Genomic DNA, 24,055 nt, shown 5'->3' on the forward strand with positions numbered 1-24,055 from the left:
CCTGATAAACGTTGACTCCAAACACTAGTCTCCAATTTTTCTTTTATGTTCAAAACATAGATAGTTTTCTTACTCCATTGGCCAATGTGAAAGACTGACCCTGCCCCAAATACCTGATTAAAGAAACTGACTTTTGAGATAATTGTTGAGCAGTACCAACTTTCTGTATTATACAGGAACCATGTCACTTAAATACAGTCACTTTAAAAATAACGTCTAGTGATTTTCCTTCCAAATATCCCACTTAAGTCTGTTTCCAGCTATATAGACCCAATGGTTTTGAATTGGTCAATGCCCAAGAAATAAGAAAAATTCATCGCTGGTTTCATGCATAAAATCCATGAGGATGTGAGTCTTACCCAGACACACACGGCCAGTTCCATCCAACGTAAGGCCTTCAGGGCACTCACAATGAAAAGATCCTTTGCTATTGACACAGCGTCCATTTGGACAAACGCCAGGAAATACCTCACACTCGTTAACGTCTGCAGGGAAATGAAGCAAGCAGAGGGATAAAAGATGTTAGAAATAGAAAAAGCAGGTGTAGTCTTCCCATATAGCAGATTCAATCTGCAACACAATGTGGATTATTACTTGGCCTGAACAGAAATATTTCACAGTGCAACCACTGGGTTTCCTAGGCACCAGGTGTGAAAATGACCACGGCCTTGCCCATCCATAAAACAGCCCAGACACACTCCCTTCCCAGCTGTTTTGTGCCTTGACACCTAACGGTGTCCCCATGAAAATTTACCCACCAGCATAAAAGAGGAGAAATGGGGGAACTCTAAGCTGTTTTCCAAGAGTATTATTACAAAACATTTGTTGATTCATTGTTTTTATTGTACTGAGGTTTTTAAGAATGATAAATCTCTGAAGTGAACGTCAACGTGACATACTGCTCTAAACACTTACAGTATTGTCCAAGTATACACTCACCTTCACAAGAAACACCTTTAATCCTGGCAAAGCCTCTTGGGCAAGCTGTATCTGTGAGAACAACAGAACCTCATTACAAAAGGAAACCTAAGTGTTTTAAGTTCAAGAAACAGTATAACGGAATCTAAGTTGAACTGACTAAAAACCACAAGCTGGGGTTTTAGAGGCCAAGGCTCCAGATGCCCTCCGATCAATTCAGTAGAGTGCGTGACATACGGTGGTAATTCCCATCAGTGCTGAGCCACACTGAGATTCTGACAGTTTTCCTACAGTTCAGTCTTGCTTTTACATCCTCAGCTAAATTACAAATAGACAAGTAAAAAGATGTAAGGCAAAGAGACGCCATCTTCTACTTGGGCACATGCAGACACGGATCCTGACGGATACTGACAGTCACTGAGCAGCTAGATTCCAGCTAGTTCCCTTCCTTGTCGAGGGTGCTCAGAAGGTCTGCTTACAGTCAAGGGATAAACCAAGTACCTATTTCAACAAGTGAATGGATTTCAACAGAAAAGATATAACAGAAAAGGGTCGTGATCTTATGGTCTTCCCCACTATGGAAATACATAGTGAGACAGGTGTCTGGCTGTGTGAAGGAGAAGCTCCTGTGACAAGTCCAGAAGGAGCCCTGGACGGCCCCCTACCTAGTTCACACCGTTCACAGGGGCTGCCCCAGGCAGCTCCGAGCGTGGCACAGCATTCGGATTTCAGAGTGGCTCCATTAATGTTCACCTCACAACGGTTGTCTTGGATGTTGAGCCAACACGTCCCTTTCAGGCTGTCTGAAAAGGAACAGGAAGGAATGGGGAGCTCTCATCTCTGAAGACAATGCAATTCAGTTATATATGACATAGGCAATTTTTATTACAGTATTTAACAAGAGCATTATTTTAAAAATGTTTCACTGCGTATGTTTCGAACCTATTTATGTGTACATGTATTTTAAATATACTATATCACACGTAAGCCCAGTATTATACCATGTACATCTCATAAGGTATGATAATTTTTATAATGAAATCTAGTGATACTCCACAAGCAGCCACTGTTGTCTAAGATTTTATGCTGGTATTTACAAACACAGTGCATTACCACGCTAAGATCATTCCTTGTGTGAAAAACACTCACAAGATTTATCTCTTATGATAAATGCTCTGATATTTAAAATTTTACCAAATAAAATTCCTTAAATGATTTCCTTCTCTTGTAATCCCCCACCAAACAAACCACACACTACTTACGTTCTAGATCAGAGACACCAGTATTTCTCTAACTGAAGATAATTATTTGATGAATAATTTATTAAAAAATTACAAGATAAAGAAGAAAAGAAACATCACCCAGGACACTACCACTAAGACACATCAGGGTTAATACCTGATGGATTTTTCTTTCAGGCATTTGCCTAGACATACTATATATGTAGCTTTAACTCTACTTTAAAGAAGAATGCATGCTGATGGCCAACTATTTGAAGAAAGAGAAGGGACCATATAAAAAGGACGTGTACCCAACCGTCTAGCAGTAACTACTCTTACTTTTTAGTCTGTCTCCATATCACACGTAACTGAGGATCTTCCTTACGTGACTGCTGAATAGCTTATTTTGTAATGGTGATAAGGAATCCAGCAAAGTTGGTGGGGCAAATAGGAGTTGGGTAAAATAAATCCTACACGAAGCCTTCCTTACAGCACTGTGGCTCTCAGTTCAGGGTGCGTGACACTGCCAAGGCTCTTGTTCAAATATGGATTCACAAGTCTGCAGGTGTGCGGCCTAGGAGCCTGAGGAGTTGACAAACTCCTTAGGTGAGTACTACAGTCTGACAGAAACTTAACAGCCTACTGCGGCACACAGCCTCGGAGAACAATAAAGAAAAAAGTATATTCCCATGGTATGTACCTTAAAATTCATTTAATAATACGGGTAAAGCTTTACTGCTAAATACAACAATAAAAATAAAGCATAATGGGAGACAGCGAAAGAGAATTACAGTAAAATTGCAGGTTCGGAAGCCACTGTGGTTTCTGAGTCCCGACTGAACGCAAGCAAGGTAGGAGTAAGTGCCCTGTTGCCCAAGGCCTCAGGGCCAGAAGTGAAAACAAAATAAGTAACACAAAAAGGGATGGGGTGCCTTTCTTTGTTGCAAGATTCAGTTTGGGTAGAAAACTGTGTGCAAATGAAAAAGACTTTCTCATCAGACTGTATCAGGTCTCAAATGAATGGCTTTTTATAGGGCTTTTCCCATCTTCATTTATTTACACGTGAAAATAGCCTCTAAGGTAGCTACAATTTGCAGAGGAGAAAACTGAGGCCCGCAGAGGTCAGCTAGTTTACCACAAGGTCACCCAGTGGTACAGTGTCCACATCACAACTCAAAGCCGCACACAGTCTGATTTCAGAGCCTTCACTTTGTAACACCATGTTTCTTTTGGCTGGCATGGTATCAGCACTCAAAAGTCACAAAATCCACTGATACACATATCCATACATACAGATGCATCTCTCTTGCTCTGATTGTTTTTATGTGTGTGTATAGACATACACACATACACACATCAGATGTAGTTATGTAGTTGTGTGGTTAGGGGCTGGGTGAGAACTCTGAAAAAAATAAAGCAGGATAAGCAGTCTTGAGGGTGTACGTTGGAAAAAGACTGTTATATTAACAAAGGTCGTGAGGGAAGACCTGACCTACAATGTCAACTCTAAGGAAAGACTGTAGGGTGGCAGATAATGAGAAGACAAAGATAAGACAGAGGCTACAGTAATAATCAAGAAGAGAAATAATATGGGCTTGGATGGGTGGGTTGTTGGTTGTAGGTAGTGCTGAGAAAAGGTTGGAATATGGATAAATGTCAAATATAATCAACAGGATTTGCTGATGAATTCAATGGGTGTTTCAAAGAAAGGCATAAAGATGACTCAAGGTTTTGCGGGCTGCTGACTGGCAAAATGGAACTGCCATTTGCCGAGACAGAAGTCATTCTGGGAGACACAGGTCCAAGCCAAAAGATAGCAATTACGTTTTGGCCATGTTAAGTTTGAAGCATCTATTGGACATCCAAATGGAGACAGTGTGCAGACAGTTGGAAATATAAGTCTGGAATTAGTGGGGAGGTTGAGGAAGGAGACGAACATGTGAGGGTCAATGTAGAAGCCATTTAAGTGTGAGTGTAGACAGAGAAGTCAGGAGGTCCAAAGACTGACCAGGGTGACACTTTAAGCTGGAGGCCAGGAGGACACAGAAGACACAGGGAACTGAGAAAAGGGTCAGAAAAGTGAAAGGAGAAGAGAAGGCCAAAAATCGAAAACTTCTTGAGAAGGGGTGAGAGAAGAGCACTGCTAACAAGTAAAGATAAGAAAGAAGCAAGGATCACTTGTTACCAGGGAGACCACTGCTCTTGTCATTGTCATGTCCATGTCACTGAGGACAGCACACAGACATAAGCCAACGATGAGAGAAATTGGTCTGGATCACAAAGAGTCATCCAATGGCTGAGCAGTGTCATCCAGGAAAGATTAATCAAATGTATTGTTCTATTACACTGAATCGTTTTCAACCAGAATACAATGAATCGTCTTTTCAAGCAGTTTACGGAACAGTTTACGATTAATTTACACTTAGGGAGTCTGCAGAATATACTCTAAATCTCTCAACATTCTAAGTATCTCACCAGTTTCTATATGCTATAACTTAATTTTAAATTAGTAATCGTATCAGGGAATTTTTATTCAGTTCTAAATAGAGACATTTGGCTGTAATGAAAAAGCGGTTTGCAGACTGAGCACTGATTAGAGACACTGTCGGTCCTATTACAAATTTTCCTATTTTTTTCTATGTATGTTTTACAACCTATTTCCATTTTAAAGCTAGAATTCTGTTTTCAATGAAAAAAAACAGATAAAATTATTTCTAAAATTTTAAAATATTAAGTAAATTTCTTTGCGAGCAGCTCTAGGCTGGGATATTCAAGTTTGATCACGTCCCGTAAAAACTCCCAACACACCAGCTGAGAAAAATATGGTGGTGTTTAGTGTCCAACATAATGAAGCGGGAGCAAAAAGTCTTTGTTCCTTTTTCATTAATAAATAGAAAGGGAAAAGGCCAAAATAAGCGAAGTCTTTACGATGAAGCAAAAACTAAGGTACTTTTGATGCCCAAGTGGCAGACAGGGTTAGTTTTCTGCGACATTAATTAATTCACATTAACTGACAATTAATTGACATTAATTAATGCAGACTTCATTTCCTTTGCACAATAAAATGACTCCATTTCAGTTGGCAACTGTGGCCTAGCAAAAATATTTCTGCCTTTCCGGGATCCGACTCCACCCCTCCCCCAAAGGAATTCTATAAGAAAAAAAGTAGTGCCCCAGGCAGATGGCAGTCTGTTTCCTAATATGGAAAGCGAGCAAGGCTCAAATTTCACCAGCTGTACCTCACAGGGAGCTGAAGAGCTGGCGTTTCCAAAGGGAAGGTTTTCATTGATAATTTTGGACTAGGTCTTTTTTCTTCATGTAACAAACAGGTATTCTAACATCCAGCTCAATGGTACAAGCATCAGACATACTACTGAAAATACTATTGTCTTTCACAAACATTCAACTGAAAATTCATGCTGGCTAGATAACAAAAACTGACAAATTACTTGGCACTGTGTAAAACTAAAATACCTTCCGATCTGGAAATATATATATTTAGTTTACTTTAAAAGTGAATACTAGCTAACCCTGCGAACTGTCCTATGTCTGGCCGACGGGGCCACAGACAGTGAGACAGTTTTCCCCATTACATGTGCTGAATTGCTTCTTGCAGTAACAGATCAGACTATCTTGTTTTAAGTATATCCTACCATCATTATCACAAACTGACCTTAAATGTTTTGAGACCTATAAAAAGATACCAGTTTGGAAGTTTCAGCATCTTTCTCCTTAAATTTCCAACAGCAGGAAACGTTATCTTTCCTTCCTTGGGCCTATACATTTACGATTGATGGGGGAAATGAAAAAATAGTAAATTCCCTCTATTTGTTTAAAGGCCTCCAATTCTTGTCCTATTAACTGAGACCAAATTCTATCACATTATTGTTCTGAATCGTGTTATGAAAAGTATGCAGCAGGGATTTGATTGCCTCGGTTCCTAAGGCATTCTAGGGTAGCAAACATAAATCTGTGTGTGGTATGCAAATGCTCATGATCTACAGCATAATGTATCTACTCATTTGACAGGAACACTTCTTAGAAGCTAACAAAATTCAGAAGCCCGCCCGCTTAGGCTATCATGTTTTACTCCGATCCTGATAATGAGAGCAAACAACTCAAGTAACTCCTAATTACTAGCTTCCTGTAATCATGTTCCGTTTTCATCCACAGTAAGGCCTGCGGTCTCTACTTATGTTGGCAGTGAAGCTGAAACACCAGCCCTGTGTATGAATCTTACCAATACAGATCAATCCTGTTGAGCTGAGTTTGCTGCCAGGAGAACATTCACAATTGAAAGATCCAAGGTTGTTCCTGCAGGCCCCATTGACACATGGGTTGCTTTCACATTCATTTATATCTACAATCCAGGAGGAAAAGATTCTGTTAGAACTGCCATGTGTTTCTGGAAAATATTATTCCAACAAGCCATGCTATGCCAGAATGTCTGGTAAACTTGGCTGTTGCAATTTTAATATGGATCTAGGAGGCATAAAGTGAATGGGGAACGGAGACATGAATTTTATAGCATGGATACACGCAGACAGGACTAGGGGCTCAATAGGACTACAGGAATCAGCCCAGTATTGTGAAAGGATTTAGTACGTTACTTGTCACTCTTTCACTACCACTTTACACAAATTGGGATTGATTTCCCCCACAATAAGATAGAACTGTCCTGTGGGAAATCTCAATTCTGAATGGATGGAAAACAACCATATTCCTGGGTACAATATGCTGGGCACAAACAAAGGTTGACTGTTTCTGTCATTTGTGGCTCTGGGAGGTTTTAGAAGAATTAAAAAAGCCTGTGTTAGAGACAATATATCACAATGCTGCCTTTCATTCCAAACTCCTGGAAAAAACTCAGGAAACGAGGGATGAAACTTTAATACTGAGTAGAGTATTCTCTTTCAGACTTCATCTACCTGCCTCTCTCTTTAGCCTGTTTACATTTACACGTTTGGTGCATAGACTTTAAAAAAATCAAAACCAAAACAAAACAAAACTGATTTTGGTAAAATAAAAAAAGAGAACTTTTAATTGCTTAAAACACACCTTTGCTGTCATTAATCTGCTTTGAATCATTAATCAACTCAGATAGCATAATCCACACAATCCTTACTGACTGTCATAAGTAAACAAGCACACCTATGTTCTCAAGTGGTAACTAAAGCAATTGTCAAGCCAATAAAATTAGTTTAACGGGAGTTAATTACAAATAAATACAAGCTTCAGTCCAAGTACTAGAAACAATACCCAAAACTGACTCCCAGTATAAACTCAACCATTCAATTTAAAGAAAGGATACAGATTTTTTTTTGTACTTGGTTAATTATGTGAAACAGGTCAGCATACTCCAAGGCATTTTTTGCTGTTGTTGACCACAAGCATTTCTGAGCTCACCAGGGTACTTTTTTTTTTTTCCTAAACACCTTTTTCTTTTTTTTTTTTTTTAATGTTTTTATTTATTTTTGAGACAGAGAGAGACAGAGCATGAGCATGGGAGGTGCAGAGAGAGAGGGAGACACAGAATCTGAAACAGGCTCCAGGCTCTGAGCTGTCAGCACAGAGCCCGATGCGGGGCTTGAACTCATGACCGTGAGATCATGACCTGAGCTGAAGTCGGACGCCCAACCGACTGAGCCACCCAGGCGTCTCAACACCTCTTTGAATTAAATATAAAATACTATGTTGAGGAAAACATAAAAATAACCAAATGACTGCAATGTTTGCTCTTGAATGCCCAAGTCAAATATAAATTAAATTGCTCCTGAAAAGCCAGGGCTCACTGTTGACTTGCAAGTCTATGGACTTGAAACACAAATTTAAAAATCAACGTGGAAAACAGGTATATACCCTCTTTACTACTTCAAAATTACTAAGGAAGTACCTAGGTACTAATTTAATTCTTGAAGTAGAAATTGAGGAAATATGAATGCATCTTTTTTTGTTTTTAATCAGTTTGTTTGTAGCAAGAAATCCTCTTAAAAGAAAAATACAAGAGCGGGTTTTGTAAATATAGCACAGATTTAAAATGAAAGCATCTATTCCAGAGTACTGCAATATTTTTAGTAAAAACACAACGGGAAGAGGGAACCAGATAGTCAAAAAAAGAAGCAGATAACTAATCTGAGGACAAACTATATATAATTCGCCTATGAATTTCATTTGTAAAAAGCTCCTAAAAAAAGCAAAATGTCAATTATCATATATTTTGAAATCCCTATTCTAAATTAAGCAATTATGAACTCCCAAACTATAAACACACACAATGACAGCTACAAATATCAATGGTTTAATTTTTCTTTAAATACAATGTTTTTATGTTACAAATGTCATGGAATCAGGAATTGAAACAGTTCACTGTACATTCCTGGAAATAAACTTCAAAGCACATCTGGTTTACATTTAACTAGTTATGTCACTGGAAACACAATCTAAACCACAGTGCTTGCTGTAAAAATGTTAACTTTCACAGACTTGTGGAGCTCAAACAAAAAAAGTAAAATAAATTTTTTGAAACTTTCGTCTGAACTATCAGCAGAACTTTATTATTACTGCTATTTATTATATATTTAAAATAGCCTGTTGAAAACATGAACGACAAGCAAAATTAGTGACTATAGTAAATATATACAGAGAAAGCTGGAGTCTCCACTGAATCTGCTAATAATTCCCAGCCTAGTCTTTGGAAATTAGTTTAGAAAGGACAGAATAAGGAGAAATGCTTCAGGCAGACACATTTACTGTGTGAATGCAATGGCAGAAATGAGAAGACCCAAGGGAAAAAGACAATCGTGACCTTCAAATCTTTTTTATTTTTAAACACTTAATAAAATGCAAATGACTTAACAGTGGGAAGAAAGTGAGAAATAAGCTATCTGGTTAGGTTTCTCACAATAAATCACTTTTATTTCCACAAATGCCATCAGGCTAGAGCCAAAATATTTCTCTATCATTTCTCTTCTATTTACATAACATGAACTTCGTTCTTATGAATGACAGATACGAAATATATTTCATATTAAAGAAAAGGCTTAGACTTATCATGAACAATTATCCTTTGGACAAAAGTAAAGAGCACTCATTCTAACTAACACTGTTGCCTGATTTGGTCCCAATGTCCCTCATATTTATATAGTCATCCAACCATTTGCTTAAACACCATTCGCTCCTACTCTTCAATTGTTCCTGCAGGCAGGTGAGACCCTGCCTTTTATTTAAGCGTTAGTACTCTTCACTTCCATCTTACTTGTTACAATGGTGGGAAAATGCTATAAAAATCACTGACAATTCAGTGTACAAACACAACTGGGACCAAACTGATTCAAAGACACCATCCACCTCGTTCCCCATTATGTGCCTCTCTCAAGACAGGACTAAAGGGTATTTTTACTGGGCAGGGAAACTAGTTCATCAGCTTCCCCGTTAAACCAAGAAGGTATCCTAAGCTGACATGCTTTCAGAGTTTCCTGACCCTTAAGAGAAGCTCATCCTCACAAACACAAAAGATAAAACTGATCATGCACAATGGGAAGGAAATGCAGAAAGTTGGGAATAAAGAAAAAAACAAAACAAAACACTACAACTCTTGAAATCCCTTCTTGCTGCCTCAAAAAAAAAAACAAACCTATAGAGGAAATATGGCTAGAGTATTTTTTTTTTTTTTACAGAGTATGTTTCTCAGAGCAATTCCGAAGGATAATATAGGAAACACTCTAGCTGAATACATTGGTGACACCTGAGCTACTTAAAAAAGACAGCTTTTCAGCAGCATCTGGGGGGCTCAGTCAGCTAAGCATCCCACTTCGGTTCAGGTCATGATCTCATGGTTCAAGGGTTCGAGTCCCGTGTCAGCCTCTCTGCCAACAGCTCAGAGCCTGGAGCCTTCTTCAGATTCAGCGTCTCCCTCACTCTCTGCCCCTCCTCTGCTCACACTCTGTCTCTCTCAGAAATAAACATTAAAAAAAAAAAAAAAAAAAGACAGCTTTTCTATCGTTTCTGCTCAACTATGGAGAAGATGAATCTTCAAGTACTTTAACTAGGATGGAAAGAAAGAAGTGTTGCTCTTTGAGGAGCTCCTGCAAGAGGTGGGGGTAGTAGGGGGACAGGTATCAGGACTGAGTTTAGAGAAACTGCCTTTTATACTTAGGGGTTTTTTCTTATTGTTTGTTGTTTTCTTCAGGCTTATTAGTATTTTTCAATGGTCCCTCCAATTCAATCCAAACTTAGAATTGCACTTTGTAATTGCATTTCATTGACTTCAGCTGAGTCACTTGTGTTCTGGCATCTTGTTCAAGCCCTAACTTGTTTCAGTTCACAAGAATGCTTTGAAATGAAACAATAAGAAAAGAGAATGGTAACATCTTTTTGCATCATATTACTACTGCTCTTTTCTTGGCTATGGAGTCACCAAAAAAGAACTATTTCAACAGATAAGGAAAGGTCTATTCAAAATAATTAAAGATGGAATCTTTATTTAAGTAACTTTGGCAGCAGTTTCTGGATTTGAGACCTTCAGGGGACACTTGTATAGGTGCCCCCTCCCACCGCCCCCACACTCCCCAGTAAGACTTAAAAAGAACAATGACTAGGAGTCAGACAACGGATTATTCAGAAATACACAGGACTTAGATAAAGAAACAAAATCATAATTGAATGCCCTGCTTGCTTAGCTGGTATCTCACTGAAAATAAGGCCCTTGTTCATGTAAGTAATTCACACAGCATCCACTATCCAAAAATGTGGTTAAAAGAAAGAAGTTTTTAACCAGAGATTTACTATCAATAAACCTAAATGGTAACTTTTAAATCATCAAATGGCAACGACAATTTCCTTAGACTATACATTTATTTATGGTGACCATTTTTACTCAGGCCCCAAATATTTTCTGGGCCAATCTCTGAGGTGTATCAATCAATCCACAGAGAAAGTCCCTCAGGGCTGATTCTGACATTACCTGCCAGGTTTCCCCGAGGCTAGTATATGACAGTTTTTAAAAGGGGAAAAGAAAACAAAAAAAATCTGACATTTAATTTCAGCAAGTAAAACAAACTGGCTCCTTTCACTACCCCCCCCCAACCCATATTTCAAAATGTTTGTTGATATTTTATCTGAATGGAACAAAACTGATGGGTTTATAAACTGGGTTAGGTACCTACTATTTCTTCTTTTTTTTATTAATTTTTTTTAATTTTACATTTATTTATTCTTGAGAGAAAGAGACAGAGCGTGAGTGGGGGAGGGGCATAGAAAGAAGGAGACCCAGAATTTGAAGCAGGATCCAGGCCCTGAGCTGTCAGCATAGAGCCCGACGCGGGGCTGGAACCCAGAACTGTGATCTCATGACCTGAGCTGAAGTCAGATATTTATCCAGCTGAGCCACCCAGGCACTCCTTCTTTATTTTTTTAAGGTATATTTATTTACTTAAGTAATCTCTATACCAACCCTGGGGCTGAAATTCATGACCCTGAGATCAAGAGTTAGATGCTCTACCAAATGAGCCAGCCAGACACCCCAGTACATGCGATTTCTCAAAATTGACAGATGAGGCTGAAGGAGATCATTGAATTTTAAAAATATTCAAACAATACTCTGTTCACTATCTTGTTTCATCAATGTACTTGACAAACATTGATGGCCATCTAGGTACTTACGCTTCACAACTAGGCAAGGAAGACATCTCTTACCTTCACATGTCTCTGTCTCCGTTCTGAACACATACCCAGGTGGGCACGTGCAACTGTAACTTCCAGGCGTGTTTCTGCACAGGCCATTGTCACAGAGCAGTCTGTTTACCAAGCACTCATCAATGTCTGAAAACCGCCATTCAAAGACAGGAGAAACACATGTTGAACAATCCGATGACCAATAAAGTTTTATTTTTATTTTTCTTATCCCCTCCTTGATTTCATCTCTTTTAAAAAATTAATATATTTTTAAGTGAAGTACAGTTGACATGTAATATTATATTAGTTTCAGGTTTACAATATAGTGATTCAATATTTATATATATCATGCAATGCTCCCCATGGTGAGAGTAATTACAAATTTTTTACAATATTATTGACCATATTCCCTGTGCTGTACTTTTTATCCCTGCGACTTATTTATTTTACAACTGGAAGTGGACACTTCATTTAATTCCCTTTGCCTATCTCACTGCCCCGCACCCACCCCACCAAAAAGACTTAGTCTCTTTGTGCCGACAGTACATTCCTTGATCCTAAGCAAAGTATATTTGGTTTTACTTGTACAAGAACATTCTTATACTGGTGCCCATTTTGAAAATGTTCTTAAGTCCCTGAATGAACACACACACACACACACACACACACTATATATTTGAAAGTACCAATGAAATACATCAAAAGATTACTCACTCACCTATATACTTGTTTATATATAATAAAAATAAGAGATGATTTTAAAAAGTTTTTTTAAATTAAAATCTAATCAAAATGCGTTAAATGGCACTAAACAAAAGGTGCTTACTACTCTTTTTCCATTAGGTTTTTACTTCAGACACAATTCATTATTTATGGGGAATTAATGATCTATTTTGTATATTCTGTTAGAAGTCTACAACAGCCTAGAAAATACTATGTAATGCTCAGGTTTAAGAAGCTCACACTGAGTTTTATCTTCATGTCCTTGCTCATTTTTGCAAATGTAGTTAATAACAGAAAGAAAGAAAAAATGAAGTGTGGGGAGCATAGTTCCTTTAACCTACAGTTATATTTTTAGTCTCATGAATAACAACTGTACTTTACCAAACGATATATATGGTATACTGTTGTAAAAATTTGGAAAACAGATATTGGAGAAATATTTGCTGTACTTCTATCAGCACTGATAAATATTATTTTTTGTGTCTTATCTGATCTTTTTTCGTTTGGATGTTATGTTTTTGCTCCCATTCTGACTTGGTAACACTGTATTTTAAGCAGTTCCATACACTTCCCAATGATTGTGTCAGCTTGCTGCATCACAAATTATTTACCTACTATTCCATGCTTTGGGTTAAAATGTGTTCCTCAAAAAAACTTAGGTTGAAGCCAATATGTGACCTTATTTGGGAAAAGGAATGTTATAGAAGTAGTTAAGCTAAAGTGAGATCATTAGGGTAGGATGTAATCCAATATGGCCACTGTCCATAAAAAAGGGGAAATGATGTGAAACAGAGCAGGGAGATGAAGTGAAAAGACACGGAAAAGATGTACATGTGACCAGAGTGATGCAACTGTAGGCCAAGGAACATCAAGATTGCAGGCAAACACCTGAAGCTAGAAGAGGAAAGGAAAGATCCTGTCCTGGAGCCATTAGAGAGAGCATAGCCCTCTCTCTGAATACCTTGCTTTTGGATTTGTGGCTTCCCAAATTATGAGACAATAAATTTCTCTTGCTTGAAGCAACTCAAACTTTGTAGGTTTTGTTTGTTTGTTTGTTTTTACAGCAACCCTAGCCAACTAAAACTAAAATCTGGCCTCATTTTAATTTTAAAATGTAGTTCTAATTTTTATCAAAATTATGCATATTCTTACTTTAAAGAGTCAAGTAGTGCCATGAAACATGTTTAGGGAATAAATGCTCACTGAATCTCCCTGTTTCCAGTAGCGTGCCCCTGTGCTCAACTGTGTTCAGCAGTTTTGCTGGAAGCAACTTTTCTTCTGGTGAATATCAGGTAGTAGGTTTACATGTTTTTATAAATGTTCAATAATCTTTGGCTGGTGCCCTTCCTCATGAGTGTCAAAATCCATTATAAGCATATGATATTTAATACAGACTTACACATCTATCTGTACATATGTCTTCAACTCAAGGTCAAATGAATATATTCAATAATAAAATTCAGTGCCATAAGGGCTGAAAAATATTTTTTTCCTAATCATAATCATCAAAACTTGGTTTTAAGAGTCATCAGTGATTAGGTGTAACCATTATTATGTATAATGATGAGTTGACAGCATTCGTTTTATAAAAATGGACTCAGTGCTCTATGAGAAAATCTAAATTCTTCACAAATTCTTGAATAGATGAACTAGGTACCTGAGTTTTTATAAACCTTCTCTTATAAATTACATAAAGAAACACCTACGTTTGGATAAGTTGTAGCAACTAGCTGTTTCCTTGTAAGTCAAAGTTTTTTAAACCTGTAACAGTTCATTTTCTTAACTCACTGCCTTGTTAACTCTGAAGTCCCTTTCTTAGTGGAAAAAAAAACCTGCACGATTTAGATATATGCAGAAATACAACAAGACAACAATTGAGTATATATCTATTCATTTGGGAACAGAATGATTTAAATACTAAGTTCTGCCACTAAAAAGTTTGTTATTTTGTAACAGAATTGGGTGGATTCCAATAGCTTTATTTCTTTCTATAAGAAGGAAAGAGAAACTGTAAGATCTGCAGTTTTATTCACTTATTTGTATTTCAATTTCTCTTATAATCCATGAAATGAAACTATACAAAAGGTTCTCGTATAAATACAGCAACTTACCAATACAGTTTCTTCCAGAGGCATCTGGCTCGTAGCCACTGTTGCAATTACAACGGTAACTACCACGTAAATTTTCACAAATTCCATTGGCACATATATCGGGATCCAAAGCACATTCATTGATATCTGCATTAAATGTTGAAAGTTTAATGCTCACAGATATTGTATTGTTTGTTGACATATGTAGGCCTAATAAAGATCACTCAACATATAAAGTGTTTAACTCCACAAACCCACAATTTGCCTGGCTTTCAGAAAGGGAAAGAAAATGAAAATAAGGAATAAGAGATTGAAATTAAGGGATACAGGACAATTCCCTGGTAAGTTAAAAGAAAAATGAAGGGAACTGGCAGAAATTCAAAGGACTAAACCACGTAATGTGCCTGCATTTATGATAAAATTAATAAAGAAATTTACAGGCTGGTGGCTTAAAATCCAAAGGAAAACTTAACTCGATAGGTATTATAACCATCTAATTAAAGGACAACCATTTATTAGGGTGACTTATATAATTTTATGGTCCCCAAAGGCATGGAATATTTCTATTTTATTATCATTTTTTTACAATCAGCTAAGTAATATGATACTTAATAAATGTTTCTCATTGTTGACAAGTTGAAATTAATGGAGAGAACAGTTCAAATATGGATGCTTGAGAACCCAATGTTTTATAAGAAGCCATCAACAGTGAGTACTCTGTCGGCCGTGGGCAAGACTTGAAGAATGACGTGCTCGTCTGAGCAACCCAGTACTTGGAACAAGTGGCTGGCTCTGTTGCAGAGACCATATTGAGAGGGGATTAAAAAAATGGACGTAGTATCAAATTTTGGTCATGATGCTCAAATTTTAATCTTATCAATTGTTTTCCAGAATCTGGAAGACCTTAACATACCCCAGAAATGTTAGCTTTTTCATTTTAGTTTTGGGACAAACATCCTTATACAAGTTGGTTTCTTTACTGTGGTTTTTGGTGTTCATGGCAAAGATGCAGTATTACTGTCAACTGATCTAAAATGTGTCCAAAATCTTCTCAAACACAAAAGGAGAAGAAATACATACATACATACATACAGTGAAGATTAACAATACCCTACAGTTTTCTTAAAAAAAAAAACACATAAGAAACTGTATGTGTATACTATACGTGTATAAAAGAACTTTAAAGTTATAAACAAATTTATTTAATATTCAATGTTTCATGGTGGCATTTTGTTAATCATATTGCTGTTTAAAATAAGAAAATGTGATTGAATTTCACTTATTTAAATTTAGAAGGTTTCAGTATTCTTAGGCACAAATAATCTTCATTTTTAGGGTAGTAAATCCCAAACTTGATCCATATCAAGTATTTCTTAAAGATTTTTTAAAATCATGTCAGCACCACTATTTAATATTTTCTCTTTAAACGGACTCACTTTTCCTAAACTTAAATACCAACTTTAGCCTCTTCTTAAGCAATGGTACCCACAAAATTACAGGTCTAGTTTGCTAGAGACATTTTCAACAATGTGTATTTAAAAGTTAAATATTTATCTCCTATGAATGTGGCATCTACATACATTTAATATATCTAGCTTATAACCACTATTCTAGGCGATAATTTATCTTATTATTTTACACCGAGTTTTTTACACTGATAATTTGTTTTATTATTTTACACTGATGTTTTATGAAATACTCTCACAACTCATGTTATAATCATAAAGCTACTAATTTCATAATTACTGTAAGACTGAATATACAATAGACTTACCTCTTCCATCCACAGTGATCCCTACTCCACTACTACAAAGACCATGGAATTCAGCTGGAAGATAAAAAAATACAGAAATGAAAAACTCTAAACACTATCTCTCTGTATACAAGTCACTTACATCACTCCAAAACTACCATGAAGAAAAATCACTGGTAATAATTTTTAAAACGAAAAAAATAGTTACTATTTTCCAGCACATAATTACTTTGACAATTCCAAAATCATGGATGAGCATAAAAAAATAAAACTCACTTGTGATTATCACCCTGAATATAGTTAATATAACGATAAATGTTACAAATATTTTCCACATTTGGAAACTTAAAAAAAAAAATCCAAAATGGATTGTAGAGAATGCTTTTTAACTTTTTTTCTCTCAGTAACAAAATAATTATAAAGAATACTTACATAACAGCAATACTTACATACCAGCATTTACCATGTGCCTGGTATTCCAGCATTTTCTAATAGCTTATTTAATTCTCCCAATATTACAAATGAGACATTTTATTTAAGTGTGGTTAACACACGATGTTAGTTTCAGCTGTAATTAGTTTCAGCTGTAATACACTGTGACTGGACAATCTGATACGTTATGCCGTGCTCCTTACAAGCGTACCTACCGTTTGTCACATCACCGTTGCAGTACTGCTGACTGTATTCCCTTTGCTGTACCTTTTATCCCCGTGACTCACTCATTCCAAAGCTGGAAGCCTATACCTTCCATTCCCCTTCACCCATGTGGCCTAACCCTTCACTCCCTCACAACCATTAGTGTCTGCTCTGTGTTTACAGGTCACCTTCTGCTTCTGTTTGTTTATTTGCTCTGAGTTTTAGATTCCACATGTAAGTGAAATCATATGGTATCTTTCTTTCTCTGACTGCTTTCACTTAGCATAACATCCCTAAGTCCAACTTAGTTGTCGCAAATGGCAAGTTCTCATTCTCTTTTACAGCTGAGTAATAATCACAAACTAGATACCATTGCTGTCCTCTTTGACACCTGAGAACACTCAGGCAGACATGTGAAGTGACTCCCCAGATCACAGAGGCTGTAAGGTGGGGAGCAGGCTTGGATTCTCAGCACTGTGTCACAGACATTTCATGTTCATATCCCACTTAATAGACTATTTACTGTTTTTACTCAGTTATGTGGATGCACCACATTTATTCAGTCTGATAATGATGAAATCAGGTTTGTCCAATTTTCAGCAATTATCATAAATAACAGGAAATTCAATTATATCAGTATGTTAATCTCTTGGAAGTCAAACTGCTCAGCATTTATGACTCTTTTTAAGGCTTCTGATACTCCTCCTCTCCCTACATGTCCCAGGCTAACCTTCCACCAGCAGAAGAGAGTACCCATATGGAAAAAAGCAATCATCGACACTTTACCAAGCTAATGAACAAAAACGACGTCTTATTTTAATTTTCATTTTAGCACATCCTTTCATGTGGCTATTTGCATTTTGTGAAATCTTGTTTGCATACAATGCACTTTTTTCTACGGAGGATTTCAACTTTCCTCACCAATTCGGGTAAATTCCTTATAAATTAAGCAAAATATTTTTCCAATTTACATGTGTATTTTAGTCTTTGGTTTCTGCTCTTGCTAGTCCTTTACTATCACAAGATTACAAATAGTTTATATATTCTATAAGAAGGTTATTTTGTAAGGTTTAATGCAGGGAGCTAACTTCATACTTTTTCTATTATTTTTCAACAATATTCATTACTTAGTTCAATCTTTCCTCACCAACCTAAACGTTATCTTTATTGTATCCTACATTCCTATTTATAGTCACAACTGTTGCTAGATGCCAGATTTTATTAGCTCACTCACCTTTTCATCTAGCCTTGTTACCAATTTTTGTACATCTTTCATAGTATGCATAACTGACTTAAACACTTTTAGGGCAAGATTTCCTACCTTAACTCTTCTTTTTAAAAAATGTCCTGCTCAGTTCATTCCAGAGGAAGGCTAATGCTTTGCTGAGATTTGAACAATCCCTTGAAGATTTTCAACACAATTACAAGCCATTTCCCTTGGTTGGAATGCATTTCTTCCATCTCCTACCTGTAATGTTCTTATTCCTTTTTTCAAGATGAAACTAAGCAGATACCCACCCCCAGCCCTGTGAAGTCCTTCCCAGCTTCTCCAGACCAATTACTTCTCTTTCCTGTGTGCTCTCCCAGTTCCCTGTTTATGTCCTGCTTTTTAAAAAATGTTTATTTATTTTGAAAGAGAGAGAGAGAAAGAGAGGGAGAGGGAGAGAGAGAGAGGCAATCCCAAGCCAGTTCCACCCTGTCAGCTCAGAGCCTGATTGATGCTGGGCTCAATCTCATGAAACGCAAGATCAAGCCCTGAGCCAAAATCAAGAGCTGGACACTTAACCGAGTGAGCCACACGGGCATCCCTATGTCCCTCACAAGGCATCAATCACATTAAACTGTAGTTTATATTTTTGCCTGACTACACTCTCAACTATTCTCAACTTTAAAGAAAAAAAGAGGTTGTGTTTATTTTTGAGTCCCTACTATACTTACATAAATTCAGTAAAGATTATAGTAAAATATTAATAAAGAAGAGTCAGAGAATAGTCAAAGAATTAGGCCATGTAATGTGACTCTATCTGTGAAAAAATTAGTAAATGATTATTACTCACTTAGATTACAGCCCAAGACCATGCTGTGGCTAGATTAAAAATAAAGAAAATCAGGCTCTCGTGAATTCACTATAACCTTGAAAGTGACAAGTGGATTTTACGCTGTTCATCTTCACAATGATATTAAATATCAAAAACACTGAGGAGTAAGGTATCCATATAATAAACATGTTATAACATCCATAATTGGGTCAACAAACACATTCCTCTACCCCCTGTGTGTACTCTCTGTGCGGGGATCATAGATAATAACACAGGACACATTTCCTCATTCTATGCCTCACATACCAACAAAGACTTGGAGGTCTTCAACTGAAAATAACGACAGAACACTTGAGAGCTGATGTACTCTTTGGCCAAATATCTAACGCTACCCTTCTAGATTCTTTATCAGACGTGACACAGGCAAACAGGACTACCTGAGTTTTTCGCAGGGCAGGGTTGGCAGGGCTCTCCAAAACCGTAGTCTGGATTGGCACAGCAGCATTCTGACTTGGTCACTGCACCGGGGAAAGGACGGACACAAGCTCCCTTCTTGATCCCGCCGTAGCACGTACTGCGCATGTGAGTATCTGCAGGAGGAAGCGGAGTGACAACTGGAGATGGTGAAAGAAAGAGATTTCAAAACTGAGGGTTTCTATGAACCTAAGAGGCTATTGGATGGGAAGCCTTTAAAGGGCATTTGCCTCTTTTCTTTTTCTTTGTATCTTTAGCATTTAACGGTGCTCAGAAATGAATAAACGCATGCTTGTAATGTCAACAATTCTTTTTTTTTTTTTCTACACAAAGTTTTACGCACCATGCAAGCATTCATTATCACACTTGAGCCCACAGGCCTTTCGTGAAGCAGGAATAATGCCATCATTTATAAACATGACTTTGAGCTCTCATCACTGGCTATGCTATCCTCAAAATGACACGTGCTATTTCTATTTTGCAAGTGCTTAGGAACAATGAAGTGCCTGGCTGTGAAATTTCTTACTTCAACTTTCTGAATTAGGAGGCCTTTCTTGTCAACCCCCAGTTTACTACTGTGACTATGTTTTAATCTCAGACTCTCAAAAAACCCAGTTATTAAAAAAAAAAAAATGGCCACTGCTATGTGTCCTCAGTATTGGGTTTGTTGCTTTGCAGACATGATCTCACTGAACATTCTGATCGACAACTCCACAGGACAGCGATCATTATCCACGTTTTATAGTGAGGAAGGCAAGGTTCTGAAGGATTACTTGAGCAGCTCCAAGTCCTACACCACCCAACTGCTCATGCTGGAATTCATACTCAGGCTGCGCGACTTCCAAAGTCCTTCCTCTTTCCTCTACATCATGCTATGTCCCAAAGAAGCATACCCAGCTTACGCCCTCACTCTGATGCCTCATACAATATGCTACCGTTTTGTCAGACGCTCAATGGTGAACTATAAAAAAACTCAGCTCACCAGAGAGGCCAGAGAAGCTGTATAGTGTGTAAACCAGACACTGGCATAGTTATTCCCAACTTGTTGGAAATAGTTTTATCTGCTTATTATAACACAAAGTAACCTGAGTCACCTGCTGCTTAAGATTTGGTGATGTTTCCCATTAAAACGATAAGCTTTATGGCTGTACTAGACAATGAGATGGGTGAACACTCACATGGAAGAAGACATGAGATTCACCACAACAACCCTACAGACAAGATATGCTGCCCCTTCTGCTTCTGATGAGATGGGGTCTGGCAAAGCCAGCTCAGAGTAACATAACAGAGCAGGGCTCCATTCCAAGACAAGTATGCACAAATACAACACAGTGCATCATTTCCAATAGGATTTTGTGAGTTGAATACAATTTTTGTGATAATGACATCTGTTATCTCAGAAGGCATCACAGAATGGTCAATTTCATTACTGTTTTCATGTTGAGAATATAATCCTTTCACAATTTCTAGAAGGAAGTCGATAAAAAGCCTATGGTACGTGCAGGAAGAGTCAGACACATTATGTAGTGGCCTGGGTTACAGATTAACTCAGTTGTATAGAATACCCAATACCAGAAGGTCCATGAAAAGGAAAGTAACATAACATATGTGTAGGTTTTAGGGACATGAACTGTCCTAGGGTCTGGTCTCTATGGGAAAGAGCTTACTTAAAATACTTAACACACCCGTCACCCATTAAATAAGGATAGAGTTTATATAATAAATGAGACTTGTTTGTTAAGCAGTAGGCACAGTGTGTAAGACACACAGGAAATACTCAAAGAATATGGTGACTTCCTTATTTCTCTCTTCTATTTTTAATAAGGACAGTCAACCTTTTCCTGTTAAAGGTTTCAGACCAGAACCATAGTGCATATACTCTTCACATATAACTGAGACACTGCTTACAGGTGGACAGGATAAGAGGCATCAGGACCAGCAGCACCATCAGATGTGCTCATATCAGATGTGCTCATATCAGATGTGCTCATATCAGATGTGCTCATATACATGTTCTGGAGAGGGATTGGAACTGAATGCTCCTGACCTGCATCTTTTCCATGTTATCAATTTTCTCCATGACTTTTCTTACTTAAAAAGTGGAATTTTTAAACAAGTTGCTCAGATTCTACACACCAGTGGTAAAGTATGGATGCAAAATGCTCATTCTATTTTATGCTTCTTTTTTTACTGTCAGCTTTTCTTTACTGCTTAAAGTAGCAACTCTAAGACAATACCCTAGGTGTGATGCCATGATTCTAATAGAACAAGAATAACTAATAGCTAACTTGCTGGGTATGTGTTAGATACCAGACACCATTCAAAGCTTTACACAAAAAATCTCATATTATTTTACTTAATTTTCAAAAAACTAATGAGAAAAAGAGGCAGAGAGAGATGATGTATCCTACCTATGGCCAAAGAGCTAGTAAGGAATACAACTAGGATAAAGAAAATTAACTGATGTCGAAATACTCTTAAGCTCATGTAGGAGGATGTTGGATAGGAAATGGAAGCCAAAATCCCAATTTATATTATAATATAAATATCAAATAACAAGGTGAATTCTGAGACTACACCCTGAAGGAAGTGGACATGGAAAATAGTTGCCAGGTCACGAAAACCCTCCCAATTATCGAAGACATAGTTTTAAAGAGCAGCAATTAAGAAGAGTATTTTTTGAGGAGGAGTGTTTTGCAAGAGCTGGATTATGAGTTGGGGGACTACCATTCTCACCACTGGTCCAAAGAGAAGAACTTCACAGGGAGCAGGGGGAGAGTTTCATGCCTGCCTCTGCCTGGCATACCTAGAGGCAAAAGTGAGTGGCTGCTCTTCCTATGGGAGGGATAATGGAGGGAGGTGAGTGAGATCCACCTCCATAATGAGGTTAACATGGCAAAAGGATGGCAGGTCATACGGACTAGACGTGGGCCACGTTAAGAGGTGTCCTAACACAACGGCATGGAGAGGTGATGAGACACCCTCAGACAGAGCCTATCTGAAACAGACTGCTCAAAGACCAGAAGGCAGATGAGTAAAGCCCCCAGGAAGAAAATGCAGTGTCCGCCTCTCAGTAAGGGCAGCCAAATGCCTCTGAAGGAACTATGAAATCAAGGGGTGGCTTTAAACATCTGGGAAGCTGAGAAACCTTGAAGCAATCCTGAAACGGTCACCAATGCTCCTGCTTCTTCCCTCCTCCTGCACTTTGACCCTTGTAGAGTCAGAAAGCTTCTTGCTGATGAAGGTCTGAGCTTGCAAGGGAAATTGTAACTTCAAGTCAGGTTCAGAATATTATCTCTGGGCATTCTAATTTCTATACTTAACATGGTTTTCATTACCTAAAGTAGTCACATAAAGTTTTGCTATTTATGAATAGTAAAGTTATAGGGTTGCCTGAGTTCTCTTCCTTACTTACTGGGTGAGTGGTTTCTACTGAATAAATTTAAAGATACTTTTTAGAGGGATGCAAGAGACCAAAATATAGTTGTCTTTTGTTTATGTCCTGTCTGTGAGCCATGCTTCTTCAACATACCAATTACAATAATAGTTTAATTTTTTGAAAATAAAAACCCACGTCTCAATGTCTAAGAAAACAAACTGAAGAAAAATATATAATTGATAATAAGTAATTAATAATTAATAGTAGTGATTCATTCCTAACTTCAACAATCAATGCATCTCAAAAGCATCACTAAAGGCAGAAGAGACCAAGAAAGAAGGTCTAGCAGGTGACAGGAACGACAATATATAATTTTATACCCAGAACAAATGGTGTTTTTATTTTAAAAAGTTTAAACGACCACAGTTGTGAAAACCTGGAGTCTGTGCAACAATGTCTGATGCCTTTTCCGTATGTGGCAAAAATGCATGATGATTTGTGTTTGGACACTGAATTCCTCATTGCTATTTATACGATGGTTGCTTAAAGGAAAAATAGTATCTTCCTCCAAAACTGGTTTTGTACTCATCATACATTTCAACAGAATCATTCCAGTAAAGGAAAAGGGCAACTAAGTATATTAAAGCAACTGAAAATATTTTAGCTTCCTGAAGCAAGAAGGAGCTACATTCTTCTGGCTGCTGTATTTAAAATATCCCTGAGTGAAGTGCTGACAATCTTGTAAGCTGAAATAAATCCTAAATTGGAGACAGTAGATGAACTTAAGTGGACAGATTATTTCCATCTGCTGTTGCTTCTTTTCTCCCCCACTTTTCGGGATCCAAAGGTTTTGATTCCCATAGGGAAGAGTAAAAGTATTATCACCTATGTCTAAGAAAGAATTTCATTTCTGTCATCTACACTCCTAAACCAATAAGGGTGTCTGCTTTCTACAGAGTCACCTGAGAAACAGCAGGTGCACAATGGCTAATGCCCCCTAGGGGTCTCAGGAAAGCCTGCTGGAGAGAAAACCACATTAAGTGTATTTTTACAATGACCTCACTCTGCTATTGTTATCTTTAGGACATATGGTTGAAATGCCATATGGTCTGAAATGTCAATCACATTTTTGATTTGCCTGCCTCTTTAAA

At 37.5% G+C, this 24,055-nt stretch overlaps 1 protein-coding gene across 1 annotated transcript in view; it reads right to left on the reverse strand.

Moving 5' to 3' along the window:
- The window catches only part of FBN2 (fibrillin 2), a 255,813-nt gene that overhangs the window by 82,061 nt on the left and 149,697 nt on the right, over positions 1 to 24,055 (reverse strand). Inside the window, exons 16-23 of the mRNA XM_007087821.2 lie at positions 19,489 to 19,641; positions 16,398 to 16,451; positions 14,645 to 14,770; positions 11,832 to 11,957; positions 6,379 to 6,498; positions 1,584 to 1,721; positions 940 to 990; positions 360 to 485 (exon numbers count right to left, since the gene is read on the reverse strand). Coding sequence (XP_007087883.2) covers positions 360 to 485; positions 940 to 990; positions 1,584 to 1,721; positions 6,379 to 6,498; positions 11,832 to 11,957; positions 14,645 to 14,770; positions 16,398 to 16,451; positions 19,489 to 19,641 — 894 coding nt within the window. The remainder of the gene's footprint in view (positions 1 to 359; positions 486 to 939; positions 991 to 1,583; positions 1,722 to 6,378; positions 6,499 to 11,831; positions 11,958 to 14,644; positions 14,771 to 16,397; positions 16,452 to 19,488; positions 19,642 to 24,055) is intronic.

The sequence above is a fragment of the Panthera tigris genome, chromosome A1 (assembly GCF_018350195.1).
Source record: "Panthera tigris isolate Pti1 chromosome A1, P.tigris_Pti1_mat1.1, whole genome shotgun sequence".
Classification (NCBI taxonomy): Eukaryota; Metazoa; Chordata; class Mammalia; order Carnivora; family Felidae; genus Panthera; species Panthera tigris.